The 18,088-nt window shown below is 37.3% G+C and overlaps 1 protein-coding gene across 1 annotated transcript; it reads right to left on the minus strand.

Annotated features, from left to right (window-relative positions):
• Positions 1-1,304: 1,304 nt before the first annotated feature.
• LOC136216963 (uncharacterized) lies at positions 1,305-14,908 on the minus strand. The gene is made up of 6 exons (XM_066003512.1): positions 14,534-14,908; positions 2,564-2,650; positions 2,397-2,481; positions 2,206-2,319; positions 1,879-1,942; positions 1,305-1,398 (listed from the first exon to the last, which is right to left on the minus strand). The coding sequence occupies exons 1-6, from the start codon at positions 14,906-14,908 to the stop codon at positions 1,305-1,307; spliced, it is 819 nt and encodes a 272-aa protein (XP_065859584.1).
• Between the last annotated feature and the right edge of the window lie 3,180 nt (positions 14,909-18,088).

Here is an 18,088-nt window from a genome sequence, read left to right on the forward strand (position 1 = left end):
AAAATATCCATAAAGGAACTTTAACAAATACCTGTTTGAGAAATCTTGCACCAAATGCTCTTATAATCTTCAAAGGCCCTTTAACTCTATAATGAACAATACATTACTACCATGAGGTGAACATATACTTAAATTACTCAGCAAGCACAAGTTTAGTAGAACAACTACAAAGTTGAATTAGAATAAGAATTTCCACATAAAAATCCCAATATTTATGTGTAGGGATCCTCTAGAGTTAAAAAGCCTCTAGAGTTGGTGGAGTTGTAATCTCAACCATTAATTGCAAAATTAATGGATGAGATTTAATTGATAAATTTTAATATTTAATTAGTCATTTATTGATCAATTAAATCTCATCCATTCATTTTGCAATTAATGGTTGAGATGATTACAACTCCACCAACTCTAGAGGATTTCAACTCTAGAGGATCCCTAGGCAATATTTATGGGGATAAAATAGAAAAATTCAATTCAAGAACATATATGTGGCATTATCTATATAGACCAAAAACTGAAAAAAATGTCTTAGAGAATCATAAGAACAAAAATAAGAAAAGAAGAAAAAAAATTCAACAGAGCACAGAGTGAATTTCAAAGGAATGCTTAGAAATATCTAAGTGCTTCCTCTTCATAGATGATCAAAGAAATTAAATTAACAAGTGACGGGGCTTTGCAAAAATGGGGTTAACAACATGCAATAATCATAAGGGGATGATAAAAAAAATAAAGTGAAATTGAGAGTGAGAAAGCAACAAGGAAAAGAAATTATTTGTTATTCAATTCAATAATTACATGTACGAGGTAGCCATTTATTTTAGTGGGGGAAAATGTGATTTTTTAATTTTAACTAAAAATCATTGGCTTAAAACGAGAAAAGAAATTAGTTTCTGATATGAATACTTGAAGACCTAGGGAAAGTTTAGAACATTACTTTAAAGTTTAGAACTAAAGATAATTTGCAAAGCTAGCTAGCCACCAGTTTTATAATTCAGAAGAGAACTCCCTTAATAATGTTTGAAATTGGCTCAGATTACCAATTTTAAACCCCTCAATTGTACCATTTGTTGTGTTAACAATTAATATTACTCTTGATAATGGTATTTTTGTACGTTATTCCAATTTTATACTCTAATTAACGACTAAACTAGGTTCGAAAAAATAGAGAATTTTATTGCTAAAATACAGAAGGGCAAAACAAAATGTACAGAGGGATGAAAAGCACAAAAATGAAAGGCAGGACATAGAGGAGATTGGGTGGATAAAAATTTTAACACTATACCTTTTACTAATCACAACAGAAAGCTTCAAAACTGACCAGCTCGAATGTCCCTATCTAGACGATCTGCATTTAGGGTCCCCAGAAGCTCTCTGAAGTCTTCATTGAAGATTGAATACGCGTTGCATTTAGACAAAAAAAAATATTCAAAAAATGTAGGCAAATTATGCTCATTGCTGAGCTTACTAGTGTTTCAAGCATTGTTAGAAAGACATGACAGACATTCAACACTTTATCAAAACATCATTACGGAAAATCATGATCAGCTGCCAAGATTTCGGCGACAAGAAACAAAACAAAACCCCAATAAAATTAGGAATAATAGCAACAAAATAAATTTATTCCATACGACAGGCAATGGTTTTTGAATCAGATTAGATCTTCGTTTCAACAATAATGACAATGGACAGAATTCATGTACTAGACTCAATTTCCCTGCTTCAACCCTTGAAAGGAGGAAAAAGAATATAAGTAATAAAAAAATTCTCATTTTGATAATGCACTAATTTATGTCTTATCTTACAAAATATAATTTTTCTTTAATGATAAGGTGTGTCAATTTAAACAAGTATTAGCACAGTCAATTAAAAATAGTATAATACCTGGCATCACCAGCTTGATGCCGTCCAAGATTAAAGAAGATTAGTGAGAATCCTGTACCAGTATCTGTATATGACATGGTAAGAGGAAATTAAGAAACATGGATGTAAGTAAATTTTTGACAGACAAGTTGTAAGTGATGCAGTAGATAATGCAACGCAACAATATAACGGATTTGGTCTGCTGAGCATGATAACTAGATAATGTTATGTCTCGTAATTTAAAATACAAATCAACCACAATTGTTACTCGATACATAAATGATAGTTCTTTTATAGGTTGGAGAAATTGAACAAACCAAAGACAATAGAAACAAATAACAAAGCAACTTACATATAAAGGTCCAAGGTCCCATCTATGTTCAACAGGTGCCAAAATGAACCACATAATAATAACAATCCATGCCTTTAGACTGAGAGAGAAAAGTGCCACCAAAAGGAAATCTACATTGAATTAAAAGGATTAATTGATAAGCAGATCCTAGTTTTAGAATGTCACAACATATCCGCTAAACGCTTACCATGAAGTTTCAATTTATCATGCAGGAAAAAGTAAAATCTCCTCTTCCACCTACTTGTTGACTGTGGCAGCTGAAACTTTTGAGACTCAAACAAAATTGCTTGAGAAGAAATATTCAATATCTATAACACATTTAAAACAAACAGCAGATTATTTATTCAACTATACCAGTTCATCATCATCGAATTCAAATCCACCCCGTAGATGTTTAGCTGGTGACTTTGGTTTGACAGCAACAAGGAACACATCTAGAAACTAGAGAAAGTATAAGAACTTAGGCAGTGAAATGATTGAAGTTGCTAAACAAAACTAGAGAAAACTTAGGCTAACATGGACACTAATTTGTGCAGAAGGTTAGTTATTCTAATGAACAAATGAAAATGCACTGGAATACATACAAATCAAACAAATGTTGACAATGAAAGCATCCATTAAATTCAAGCATACTCAACATAAAAGGGACTTGAAGGAATTTCTACTGCTGCCTCTGATCTAACGAATATCATGCCTGTAATAGGAAATGATTATGCCATTTCAATTAATACAAGCAATCAAATGGAGTGATTTTCAATTAATTGAAACATCAACAAAAATGCAGGAAAGAATTGGAGTGTCAAATCCCATTCACACATTACAATCGGACTTGTCCAATGGCACTTCCTAAAGTAGGACAAGCTTGGTAAGAAGCTCCCAAGTCATGGCTCATACTTGTCAAACCAGTTTTAGTATCTTAACCCACCTGACATGTGCTAACTTTAGATGTTCTAATTTTTTTGAGATAAGGTACCAGAATAGGTCTATAGTTTTTTGGGGAAGTATCAATTTAGGCTCCACGTACAAAATAACACCAATATAGGCTTAAGGTTTGAAAAAGGGTACCAATTTAGATCTCAATAACGGAACGAGACACGCCATTGAACTTAACGAAGGAATATCAATGATGTGTGTCTCGTTCCGTTATTGAGGCCTAAATTGGTACGATTTTTCAAACAGTAAGCCTATATTGGTGCTATTTTGTACGTGGAGCCTAAATTGATACTTCCCCAAAAGCTATAGGTCTATTTTGGTACTTATCCCAATTTTTTTTCTTTTCACGAGTTCTCGCTCTTGAATTGAGAAGAATTACCCAACATTGATTAAAATTTACAAAATAAATAGTGTTAAAAGCATCAAAGAACCCCAAATCAGTTTCAATCAACATATATAATTAATGTTATAAGGAATGCAGTTAACATATACATGAGAACTGATTAACCTAAATGATTGGGTACTTACATAAAAGAGATATCTTCAGCATTTCAAGTTATTACCTTAAAATGACAAAAATTTCAATCAGAGTAATTCAAAGTTAGAGATTAATAAAATGCAGATAAAATGAAGCTCATCAGATAAGGAACCCAAATAAACAAAGAGCACAAAACTTCAATAAATAAATAGCACAGAACTTCAATAAACAAAGAGTACAGGAATTCAGATCTAAATATAAATCAACTATTACCTAATTAGTTCAATAAACCTTAAGAGACCAATCAACTATTACCCAACGATCCTGTAGACAAGATTGGATTCCTCCCCAACTCCTTCAAAGACCAAATTAGTTGGAGTTGAAGTTATTGGTGGCTACTTTGAGGTTGGAGACATGATTTCAGAGAAAGAAAACCAGTAGACAAGTCGAGCAATCACAAGGTGAACGATGATTTGGGGATGAGATTTTTGTTTAGATGGTCTTTTTCTGGGTAGGTCTCAGGTGGAAACAATTAGTCAAAGAAAGAAGGATGCAGGATCATGAAGGATGCAGAATGTTGTCAAATCATTGATGTAAGAAGATGAAACGTTCTTCACTATACAGGAATAAGCAAATCTAAAGAAGCAGTAAAAGAAATTTTAAAACACCTGAAGTACTAAGGAATCGAAGTGACAATGCTCTGTTATGCATTGAACCAAATCTAGCAAATATGTTTCACTTGAAGAAATTGAGCAATGTTGAAACCCTTGATGAGAACAGAAATATGATTTGAACATACAGCAAGGGTAAAACTAAACCATATGCTATTATTGTTTAATTTGTACAACTAGGCATATTACAATTTCTATGTAAAACATAAAAATGTGAATATATCATCAAATGCATAAAGGAAAGCTCACCATTTAGCTGCAGTCTCCAACCAAAAGCTCTTTTGAGCGGTTTTGGGGATTTGAAGAAGAATTCAACCATCTTCGAGAAAAAGAGTATGTATTAGTTTAAATAAAAACCAAAACCTAGATGGGGACGATTTTTGTCCAAATTTGGTCCTTTTGAAGAAAAGAAGAAGAGATAGGAGGTACCTTTGACGGTCCGATTCCAGGCGTTCGACGGCTTAAGGATTCCTAGGTTTCAGTTTCAATTTCTTCTGGGCTAGAGTGATTATTGTCCAAATTTGGTCCCTTTGAAGAAAAGAAGAAGAGATAGGAGGTACCTTTGACGATCCGATTGCAGGCGTTCGACGGCTTAAGGATTTCTAGGTTTCAGTTTCAATTTCTTCTGGGCTAGAGTGATTATGGAATGAGGTTTGAGTGAAAATTAAAATCAGAATGAACAGGTCAAGGGAAACCCTAACTTCTTCTCGGATTTCTGAATGATTTTTCGAGGGAAAGCCAAAATCAAATTTTGGTGTTGATTTTTGGCGGAAAGCTAAAATTCTTGGAGGAACTTTTTGCCTCAATTATTGATATACTGTGCCTAAACCAAAAGAAGATTTGATGAGTGTTTTTTTTGTTTTTCTTTAAATTTAAGTAGTAGTTTTTTAGAATATTGAATTAATGGCCGGAATTTTTGGTCAAAGTCAGAAAAAATGAAAAACCACTCACAAATAATAAATTATATAATGTACACTCATTATTTTTTCATTTTATACTATGGGGGCAATATCAATTTGCCATAAAAGTACCTTATTTTATGGCAAAAATCAAAATTCCCCACAATATCTTATATTATATGGCAATTTTCTAAATCAGCCACTAATTACATTACCATATGTGGCAAATAACGAATTAGCCACTAAAAAAGATCAATTGTGGCAAACTATGTGTCCGCCACAAATTGTTTGTATTTAGTGGCAAATTTATTTTCCCCACAAAATTATTGCCACTAAAAATCTCATTTGTTGTAGTGGGGTGAGCGAGCAAAGGAAAATCCGGTAAGTTCTGAAGCACCTCCTCCTGCACCAACTCAATTTCAAACCAATGTTGAGCAGGTCAACATCTTTGCGGATCCTCCTCTTCCTAACCCAGCATTGCAGAATGTTGAACAGTTAGTTCCTGGTGCTGACTTGAATAAAAGTCTAATTGTTAATCATGCTGGCCCATCTGGTTCTGGTAAACAACCTCCTCCTCCACCATCTGGCCTTATTCCTATACCGGCTGCTGAGCGAACTCCTGAGGCAACTTATGCCTACCTAAATGCTACTGAGTCTGGGCGTCGAATCATTGACTCAGCTCAAACCATTCTACAGGATTTGACTTCCTCTCATGCCAATGCTGCTGGGTTCATTAATGTTGAGTCAACACAACTTTCTTCTGTCACTCAGCTCCTGAATGAAATCAAGGGTCTCAAAGACCTTGTGAGTGTCATGACAACTGTTCAATCTCAACAGCCCAAGCAAGACTCCATAGTGAAGCTGGCTGAACTGTAGTTAATGATGGTGAATCACATGGATTCCCTCCAAGGCCAAATAAATGCTCTATCTGCAGTCAACAAAGGATATGCTACCTCTGCTGAGGTTGACCACCACTTCACCAAGCTACACTCCGAGCTGACCGATACTCGTGCACTCATTTCCTCCTCTTTCTAGTGTTCGATCGAGCAAATCAGTGAAGCTATCCGTTTACTCAACTTGAGTAAGGAAGAAATGGATACTGACTTGGTGAAAACAAATGAAATCCTGCAATACTCCCAAGCCACCTTCAAACATGTGTGCCATATGAATGCTCAACGTCAGTTCTACGATTCGGCCTTGCTCAAAATGTATCATCAAGCTTATGCTAGGCTGACTGACACGCTGACCTGGATTGGGAAATCACAGGCATATATTCTTAGTATGCTTAGTGCATCTATTCGAGTCCCCAGATCCATTATCGATGATGGCGTTCCTGTTTTCGATGGTCTCAGGGAAAGCACGAAATAGCTTAAGGCATACTCAGTGAGATTAACTCGTGTTGTTCTCAACGACACTTTCATTCCTCCTCCGCCCGATGCTAGCAAACCGGGGGAGAAAGAACAAGCTGATGGAACTCAGCACAAATCAGGGGAAGCAGGAGAAGCATCTGGTAGTCAGCAACAAAGAAACGCCAAGGGAAAAGCCAAAGTTAATCCTGCCCACCAAGCCCAAGTCAACAGGAAGAAATAGATTAGTTAAATCTTAGAATGTGACTTGTAGTACTTGTCTGGTGTTTTTATCTGTTTGTTTGCTGACCAAACTATCTATTTTAAAGCATCTTTTATTTCAAACTGACTTATCTATTTGTGATGCTTAATTGTTGTGCTATATGTAGAACTGTCTTAATTGAACAAACAATAGAAAGGAACATGCATGTGGAAAACTCTCAACACACATTTACTCTGATACATGAATACACTTTGCTCTGATACATAAATTCATAGATATAATCTCTCTCTCTCTGATACCTAAAACTGACCATGTATCAAACTGAGTAAACACATGTTCCAACATATTGACCTCTTCTGAAAACTGACCTAGGCTCATCTGAATTAGATCTTAGAAGATCTAGAATTGAACTTAGTCAGTACAAGCATGCTTTGATTTTTCTCAATTAAATCTTGGAAGGTTTAGAGTTAAATTAAGTCAAATAGATGCAACCCTTACGGGGGAGTAATTTCAGAAGAACGAAAAACAATTCAATCATGGGGAATTTCAAAAACTGAGTTCCATAATTAAAAATTTTGCCAACATCAAAATGGGGGAGTTTGTTGAAACACCTTTCCAACATGATTTTGATTTGACAAAATTATTTAAGTTAATCCATGATTAAGACAATTAAATTTAAGTGCTTTGATTTAATTGTACTAATGTGTTTGTTCAATGTTAAGTATAAAAATATTTATAAGAACATGAATCAAATTAAGAAAGAACATAGTCAGCATGACTACATAGCACGGGCTGAGTAAAGAATAACTCACTACAAAGGAAGGAAAGTCTTCTTCAGAACCGAAGCTTACAAATGAAGCTGATCACAAAAGCTGAGTAAAGAGCAACTCATCATGAAAGAAGAGAAGTCTTCTTCGAAACTATATCTTGCAGAACGAAGCTGACCGTGGAAGCTGAGTGAAAGGCAACTCAGTATCGGAATTGCCAACAATCAAAGACAACGGTTATCAAAGTCATGCTGAATGATTTTAAGGACAGCACCAATGATCCGTTTGCTAAAAGACAAGATCCGACAAATTTCTGCACCAATAATAGAAACCTTGGAATTACGCAAAGAGTCAATTTCGAGATGCATAGGTCAACTGTTCGTTAGCTAAAAGACGAAACCTGTACAAGAAGAAAAACATGTGAGAAGAAGACAAGCCTGGCGCCTAAGGAATTCAGACGACAGGATTGGCCTGCAAATCTGAAGCTGACCAGAACATGTCGTAAGAAAGGACCGTTTGAATTCAACGGATAGATCCTAATTCAAATGATTGTGTCTTCAGATTTCAACTATAAAAGGATAAGTACACTTCTTGGATCCTTCGCCAAAATACAAGAGAAAAAGCATACATACAAAAGCACACCAAAACAAGAAAAAGATCTTACACCAAATTTCCATCTCTGTGTAAAAGCTAGAGTGATTTTTGTAATCATCTAAAGTGTTCTTTTTCTGAAGAAGAACAATTCTGTATCAATTGTAAAATTGAGAGAGTAGTGCTGAGTACTCGGTTTTAAGTACTCAACGATAGAGAAATCTAGGTGTTCGGTTATAGCACTTAGTAGGAGTTGAGTAGATGAATAGAGGACGGTACTCTTGCATATTCAACTGCCTTGTAAACGGTTTGTGCTCTACCTTTAAAGAGCTCAGTATTGGATTTAAAAAGCCCGAAGGGATTCTGGGGACTGGACGTAGGCGGAGAGGCCGAACCAGGATAAATCGTGCTGAGTAATTTCTAACTCTCTCTCAATATATATCTGTATGTGTTCCTTGCTATATTTACTCACTATATAAATTGCTTAAGCTGACACTGAGTAAATCAGAGTGCTGAGTTGGAAGCTGGCCACAAAAAGTGCCATTCCCAACTCGCAAGTAAAATAGCTCTAGTCAGTATCTGACTAAAACTGTCTTGCACCTCACTCGGCCGTGCTGACCAAAGCTGAGTTGTAAAACTCAAAGAATTATATTAAGTCAGCATAATTAAAACGAAAAAGTTATATTAGTTCCTAACCCCCCCCCCCCTTGGAACTAATCACACGGGACCAATAGTGTCAGCTTTGCCTCTGACATAGTTCCTGGTCAGCAAGAAACTGGTCAACCTCTCATACCAAGCACGAGGTGCTTGTTTCAGGTCGTACAAGGCCTTCTTGAGTTTATAAACGTGGTTTGGAAACTTTGGATCTTCAAACCCAGGAGGCTGACTAACATATATCTCTTCGTTTATAAAGCCATTAAGAAATGCACTTTTAACATCCATTTGATATAGCTTGAAATTCATGAAACTAGCGTATGCACATAAAATATGTATAGCCTCTAACCTAGCTACGGGTGCAAAGGTCTCACCATAGTCAATGCCCTCTTGTTGACTATAGCCTTGGGCTACAAGTCGGGCTTAGTTCCTGACTACATTGCCTTGCTCATCTAGTTTATTTGTAAAGACCTACTTAGTTCCTATGGTCTTTTGATTCCTAGGTTTTGGTACTAAATCCCATACCTCATTTCTTTTGAACTGATCAAGCTCCTCTTACATAGCATTGATCCAATGTTCGTCGTGCTCAGCTTCTGAGAAGTTCTTTGGTTCATGTACTGAAACGAATGCAACATTGCTGAGATATTTTCTAAGCTGATCTCTTGTCATTAGCTTGTTTTCAGCAGCATCAAGAATGGACTTCTCCGAATGTCCTCTTGGAATTTTGACTTCTTTAGGTAATGTTGAGTTGTCTGGAATAGGTGTTTCTACAATATCTACAAGAGTAGATTGGTCAGCAAAGGTAATTTCGTGTTCGTGTTTACCTTTGGTCAGCCCTTGTGGTGACGACTCAGCGGCTCCATTTTGGTCAGCGGAAGCTGAGCTTGGGTCATCTTCGGCAGACTGAGTTATCTTTCCCTTTTTATTGTCTCCAAAGCTTACGTTACCACCTCGTTTAAGCTCAAGTGTGATGAACTGAGTTTCATCATCAGTCATATGCCTCGAGCATGCGCTGTCAATATACCAAAGCTTTGACTTCTCCACGCACCTCAGGCTCACCTGCATTTTGAATCATTCATCTTTAGGTACCCAATTCTCTTTGGGTCCTCGTTGGTCAGTATAGACAGGTGTTATATCATGTTTTAATTTGTGACGGCATACATTTATGGTGTGGCCTTGTTTACCACAGAAGTCACAATGAGTTACCCTTTTAGGGTGACTTTGTTTTTGGTCAGCACCGTTGTACTGAGCATGCCAGCATACCTTAGTGGTATGACCTTTCTTTCCGCAGAAGTCACATTGGACAATCCACCGATTATACCAACACGCATCTATTGTGTGTCCTCTCTTCCCACAATAGTCACACTGAGTGAACTGTCTACGCTGACCAGTACCTGAGTACTCAGCATGGGATTTATTTTTAGTTGAACCTTTTATTTGGTTCTGTAGGGTTGTGACATCCTTTCTTAGTTTCTTTGAATCTGATTGGACTTCCGAGACAAACTTGTGCATGATTTCCATATTGTTATGCAAAGTTGAGTTGTCTTGGAGAAGATATTGAAGGTCACTGAGTTTGACCTCTTCAATCTCGTCACACCGCCTGTTGAGTGTCTTTATTTTCTTGTTACACTTTTTAGTCAGTGTATATAGATCACTCAGGGCGTTTACCATTTCATTTCTAAGCAAGTGTAAGGATGTTACCTCATTGGAGTGTTCCTCCTGGTCAGAACCGTCAGAGAGGTCATCTTGCTCAGATTGACTTTGGTCAACAGCGTCATCGACCATGAAGCATATATTTGCTGTCTCATTTGCATCAGCTTCTGATGAGGTTGACTCATCACTGTCACTCCATGTGGCCACCATTGCCTTTTTGCTTCCCCTCTTTTCTTTCTTTAAGTTAGGACAGCTTGACTTAATGTGCCCAGTTTGATGGCATTCAAAGCATGTGACAGGCTTGGAGCTGTCCTTTTTGTATTTGTCACTGGACTCAGCTTTGTACCTATCGCCTCTTTTGTATGGCCTCTTGTTGTTCTTATCATTCTTTCTGAACAGCTTCTTCATCTTTCTTGTGAACATGGCCATCTCCTCATCATCTGATGAGTCAGCTTTGGTTGAGTCAGCTTTCATGATAAGTGATTTTTGTTTCTTGTCCTCTGACTTTTCTTTAGCCTCAAAAATTTTCATAGAGATCTCATGAGTCAGCAGAGATCCGATCAGCTCGTCATATTTGTATGTGGTCAAGTGTTGAGCTTCTTCCACAGCTGTTTTCTTAGCTTGCTAGCTCTTGGGTAGACTTCTCAAGATTTTCTTCACCTGTTCTTCTTCCGTGAAGTTCTTGCCGAGTCGTTTAAGCTCATTTATAATATTTGTGAACCTTGATTTCATCTCCGAGATGTCTTCGTTTTCATTCATCTCGAACAGCTCGTACAATCTCATATGTTGGTTCACTTTGGACTCCTTGACCTTTCTTGTGCCTTCATAGGTTACTTCGAGCTTCTTCCATATTTCCTGTGCTGACTCGCAACCTGAAATCTTATTGTACTCTACAGCATCTAGCACACAGAAGCATATCGATAGCCGAAGCATTATTTTGTAATTTTTTAAGGTCATTTTCTGACCACTCAGTTTCACTCTTGACAACCTTTTCGTTGTCAACAGTTTTGTAAGGCACATATGGGCCTTGAACTATTGCAAGTCATGCACTCATGTTTGTATCTTGAATAAAGTTCTTCATCCTGTTTTTCCAAAATGTATAATTTGATCCGAAAAACAAGGGTGGCCGACTAATTGATAATCCCTCAGGGAGTATTTGTGTTGTTTGATTTCCTGGAAGGAAACGAGTGATGTTCTCAGCCATTTATCGGGATCAGCTCAAGATAGTTATATCTTTGAGTAGTGAGCTACTTAGCTCTGATACCACTTGTTGGTCCCGTATGATTAGTTCCAGGGGGGTTAGGAACTAATATAAATTTTTCGCTTAATTATGCTGACTTAAGATAATTCTTTAATTACTTTAACTTAGTTCAGGTGAGCACGGTCGAGAAGTGTAAGACAGCTTTAGTCAGATGCTGACTAGAACTGTTTTACTCATGAGTTAGGAATTAACACTTGAGGTCAGCTTCCAACTCAGCACCAAGATTACTCAGTGTTAGCTTGTACAATTTATATCCTGAGCAATTTAATTAAGCATCCCATATATAGATATATTGAGAGAGAGTTAGAAATTACTCAGCACGACTTATCCTGGTTCGACCTCTCCGCCTACATCCAGTCCCCAGAATCCATCCAGGCTTTTTCAATCCAATACTGAGCTCTTTAAAGGTAGAGCACAAACCGTTTACAAGGCAGTTGAATATGCAAGAGTACCTTCCTCTATTCGTCTACTCAACTCCTACTAAGTGCTATAACCGAACACCTAGATTTCTCTACCGCTGAGTACTTAAAACCGAGTAGTGTTTTCTACGACAAAATGTGTATTATGATAAGTGCACTATGACTATGGATGTGGTCTTTCTAAGTGCTTTATATCTACTAGACGTCACTACTTAGGGGCAAGTGTACCTCGTCGTATCAAGTAATAATCCGGTTAAGATCGGGTATCGAATCCACGGGATTTATAACTGCAAGTATTAAACGACTCGGTTTTATACGTTATTTAAGCGGTGAATACTTTGAGGTTGATATGGGGGCCAACTACAAACTACTCCTAACTACGTGTGAGGAGAATTTATATAACAAAACTCTATGAAGTGATATGAATGCGATAAGTTATAATTATGACAAATAATGACTTCTAATGTTTATACGGTTGATGGTTTGCTCTTGCAAAGATGACTACGTGTAGAATAACCGACCCGTGAAGTACTTAGACTACGTGGTTCCTAGTCAAGGTGTGTCTAATGCTTGGGACCAGAAATTAGGGCCCGTAAGTTCCGTGGCTTGTCAATTCCTACGGTTTCCGGTTTGTCACTTCCGGTAAGGCAACACCTATATGAATCCCTAAAAATAGCCCGAATGGCGTCGGAAGTCGCGTTCTCCTACACAACAATCAATTATGAATATCAAAACAAGTAACAAACATCAACACATATATAGAAAAGAAGATTATGAATCATAAATTATAAATATGGAGAATGTAAATATGAATTACAACCAAGCCTAGTACATAGGATGAGTTCAAGCTAATTAGCAAGTAAAAAGGGAAGAATCCACCCTCGGAACTAGCTACCCGGACTCAAAATCCATCTCTTAGGACTTGGATGGTGGAGCTTTCGAGCTTGGTGCATGGAAGTGGAGCGGGACTTTGATGGAATGCCGGAATCGACGAACAAGCTCTCAAGATGGAAGAGTTTGGCTATACAAAGCCTAAAAACAAAATCTAAACTACAAATAGCAAGAATTACAAGATGTAAAGTGTATGGTCTAAGGTCTAAGTGTCTAGCCTTTTTCAAATGAGTGCTAGTCACTCTTATTTATAGATCAAGCTAGGGGCAAGATTGTAATTCCACAAGGTGCAAGCATGGAGGAACATAATTTTGTGCAGAAATCCCATAATACGCCCCGCGTATGGTGGTGTACGCCCTGCGTGTATGCCCATTCCGTCAGAAATCTCCTGCATGTGGACCAATTCCAGATCCTGTTGTCTCAAACACGCCCCGCGTAGAATGGACTGCGCCTTGCGTGTTTGAGTCTCTGACTTTTTATTGCTTGATTTGGTCCTTTTACGCCGTGCGTGGTTTGAGGCACGCCCTGCATAGAGATAGTTGACTCAGGGAGACCATGCAGTCTGACTTTCAGGATTAGGCCAATCATTTCTGACATGTGTCATACGCCTCGCGTAAGTTGGCATATGCCTCGCGTATGTTGACTAGATTCCGCGTGGTGTCTGTGGATAGGGCAATCATTTCTGACTTTATGTTTCACGCCCCGCGTATGGGATGATGCGCCTCGCGTATTTGAATGGATTTTCACTCCTTGCTCGTACCTGAAATACAAATCTCGGGGCCGAGTTAGCTTGACGTTTTTATTTCCTAAATTACTAAAAAATAAGGGAAATTAACTGAAAGCATGGAATTTATTTTTATTCCGTTATTTTATTAAAACACTATTTTTGTAATTAAACTTATTTATTTCTTCTAAAATCAACCCGTAAATCACGCTAAAAGATAGGGGTAAAATACCCATATCAAACCTCCTCGGACTTTAAAGTTTTACTTGTCCTCAAGCAGCACTTTTTTTTAATCAACATATGTATATTATATATATTCCAAAAAAAAATAAAATAAAATAATTTTTTGTCATTTTTTCATTTTTTTGTTTTATTTTTTTTTTTTTGCCAGCGTCAATACTTACGATTCTCTTCCAGATCGTCCCACCGAATTGACACAAAATTACACGAACACCTAATAAAATGTAAGAAAAAATAATTAAGCACACAATAATAACTTAAATGTAAAAACTTAAAAATAAATTAAAGACATAAAATTAAACTTTATTCGAGCTTGGATTGCCTCCCAAGAAGCACTACTTTATAGTCGGTGAGCTCGACATAGAATTTCCTCTTAGGTGTATGCTTCCATTCGCGTTAGAAATGCAAATTCTTGAATAAACAATCCGTACCTACAAAACGGGTTGTTAGTTTCAAAGAAATTTAACGAAAACCAAAAGCTATATTTAAAGAAATTATTGAAGAGTTTAGTTTGCTCCCTTTTTGACTCTTTTGGCAGTTCAAAAAGAGTGAAATATTCCGAGTTAGAATAAACCTCAAACTCTTCTAGTTTTGGATTCTTTTCCATGGGTTCACACGCAACCGGTGCATCGATTAGGATCTCCGGCTCCTCGCAGTTGAGGCAACCTTCGGTATTTGGAGAGTCTTCTTGAGAAGGCTCAATTAACTCGAGCACCACATTTTGATCACCCGGATTGGCGTCTCTAATTGATTCGTCCGCGGTTGAATCGATACGAGACTTCAATCTAGCGATTTGATTTCCCAAATCCCTACAAAATGCCTCAATGTTAGATAATCTCACATGAATGTCTTTAAGCATAGAGATTACCACATCGAGTTGCGAGGTTGATTGTTGGTGCGAACATCCGTCATCCTTGTGGTCATCCCACAGATGACGACTATAAGGCATCATACCATGAAAAAGATCATTAATAACAACAAAATAAATTATTCACAAAAAGAGAATAATATTTACGAATGCTCAAAAGAAGTCGATATAAACAATTTATACAAAAAGAATGCTTAAACTAACAATAAAACGTTTTTGTCTAATATTGCAAGAAATTATAAATCCCCGGCAACGGCGCCAAAAACTTGATGCGTGCCTTCTAGTAGTGTTTTCTATGACAAAATGTGTATTTTGATAAGTGCGCTATGACTATGGATGTGGTCTTTCTAAGTGCTTTGTATCTACTAGACGTCACTACTTAGGTGCAAGTGTACCCCATCGTATCAAGTAATAATCCGGTTAAGACCGGGTATCGAATCCACGGGATTTATAACGGCAAGTATTTAAACGACTCGGTTTTATACGTTATTTAAGCGGTGAATACTTTGAGGTTGATATGGGGGCCAACTACAAACTACTCCTAACTACGTGTGAGGCGAATTTATATAACGATACTCTATGAAGTGATATGAATGCGATAAGTTATAATTATGACAAATAATGACTTCTAATGTTTATACGGTTGATGGTTTGCTCTTGCAAAGACGACTACGTGTAGAATAACCGACCCGTGAAGTACTTAGACTACGTGGTTCCTAATCAAGGTGTGTCTAATGCTTGGGACCAAAATTAGGACCCGTAAGTTCCGTGGCTTGTCAATTCCTACGGTTTTCGGTTCGTCACTTCCGGTAAGGCAACACTATATGAATCCCTAAAAATATCCCGAATGGCGTCGGAAGTCGCGTTCTCCTACACAATAATCAATTATGAATATCAAAACAAGTAACAAACATCAACACATATATAGAAAAGAAGATTATGAATCATAAATTATAAATATGGAGAATGTAAATATGAATTACAACCAAGCCTAGTACATAGGATGAGTTCAAGCTAATTAGCAAGTAAAAAGGGAAGAATCCACCCTCGGAACTAGCTAACCGGACTCAAAAGCCGTCTCTTAGGACTTGGATGGTGGAGCTTTTGAGCTTGGTGCACAGAAGTGGAGCGGGACTTTGATGGAATGCCGGAATCGACGAACAAGCTTTCAAGATGGAAGAGTTTGGCTATACAAAGCCTAAAAACAAAATCTAAACTACAAATAGCAAGAATTACAAGATGTAAAGTGTATGGTCTAAGGTCTAAGTGTCTAGCCTTTTTCAAATGAGTGCTAGTCACTCTTATTTATAGATCAAGCTAGGGGCAAGATTGTAATTCCACAAGGTGCAAGCATGGAGGAACATAATTTTGTGCAGAAATCCCATAATACGCCCCGCGTATGGTGGTGTACGCCCTGTGTGTATGCACATTCCGTCAGAAATCTCCTGCATGTGGACCAATTCCAGATCCTGTTGTCTCAAACACGCCCCGCGTAGAATGGACTGCGCCTTGCGTGCTTGAGTCTCTAACTTTTTATTGCTTGATTTGGTCCTTTTACGCCGTGTGTGGCTTGAGGCACGCCCTGTGTAGAGATAGTTGACTCAGGAAGATCATGCAGTCTGACTTTCAGGATTAGGCCAATCATTTCTGACATGTGTCATACGCCTCGCGTAAGTTGGCATACGCCTCACGTATGCTGACTAGATTCTGCGTGGTGTCTGTGGATAGGCCAATCATTTCTGACTTTATGTTTCACGCCCCGCGTATGGGATGATGCACCTCGCGTATTTGAATGGATTTTCACTCCTTGCTCGTACCTGAAATACAAATCTCGGGGCCGAGTTAGCTTGACGTTTTTATTTCCTAAATTACTCAAAAATAAGGGAAATTAACTGAAAGCATGGAATTTATTTTTATTCCGTTATTTTATTAAAACACTCTATTTTTGTAATTAAACTTATTTATTTCTTCTAAAATCAACCCGTAAATCACGCTAAAAGATAGGGGTAAAATACCCCTATCAGGCGTCAGACTTATCTTCTTCCCGCAGGTGCGTCTTCTAGTGCTAGTTCGTTTTTTAACTAACAGACAGTTGACCCATGCATCTCTAAATTAACTCTATGTGTAATTCAAGGTTCCTATTATTGGTGCAGACAGTTGTCGGATCTTGTCTTCTAGCAAACGGATCATTCATGCTGTCCTGGCGAACACTCAGCTTGACTGTATTGACGTTGCTTTTGTTTTTTGTTTCTGAGTCGTATTCTTACTCAGCTTCCATGGTCAACTTCGTCTGCAAGCATTAGCTTAGAGAAAGACTTCTTTTCTTTGATACTGGGTTGCGTTCCACTCAGCTTCTTTGGTCAGCTTCATCTTTAAATATTTGTTCTGAAGATGGCTTTTCTTCTGTTATGCTGAGTTGCACTCCACTCAGCTTGTGCTGTGTTTTCATGCTGACTTCGTCCTGTCTTACTTTTTGATTCTGTTTTCATTTATACTTATACTCAACATTGAACAAATATATTAGTACAATTAAATCAAAGCACTTAAATTTAATTGCCTCTTAATCATGGATTAACTTAAATAATTTTGTCAAATCAAAATCATGTGGAAAGGTGTTTCAACAAAACCAAACTCATTTACTTCCTTCTGACACTCTCTTTCTCTTCCCTTTGGAAGCCCAAAGGTCTTCTTCTTCTTCTTGAACCGTAAGCCTTCATTCCTCCATTTTCTTCTGTAATTCTTCTTCTTCCATGGAGACTTTGTATTGATAAGTTTAATATGCATCAATTCTGTAGTGAGCTTTGCACAAGATGATGTTTGGTCATTTTTTTCTTTCTTGTGTTGTAGATAAAAAAAATTTATAATTGCATTTTGCAGTCGTTTAAAGTAGTTGCTGGCAAATTTTATCTCTTACTTCTCTCTCTCTCTCAATGTTTTGGGCAGCATACAAATTGAGGTTGCAGAATGATTGTTGAGCCACTGTTGCAGTTCCTGTGTGACTATAGTCATTTTGAACAGTCCACTCTTTTGAACAAACAAACTATGGTTGTCTTCTACTAGCATTTTTTAACATGTATTTTTGATTAGTCATGTGGTCCTTAATTTTAGTTCTAATTTTTGACAATATTAATGTCAAGAGAAGTGCATAATTGTTGATTGTACTTCTTAAATAGATTGTTGAATGACAATATATGGTTATATTTGCTACTAGTGGCAAAAATCATTTTTTTTCTCATTGATCAGAAATTTATTTTTGTCAGT

The sequence above is a fragment of the Euphorbia lathyris genome, chromosome 2 (assembly GCF_963576675.1).
Source record: "Euphorbia lathyris chromosome 2, ddEupLath1.1, whole genome shotgun sequence".
Lineage (NCBI taxonomy): Eukaryota > Viridiplantae > Streptophyta > Magnoliopsida > Malpighiales > Euphorbiaceae > Euphorbia > Euphorbia lathyris.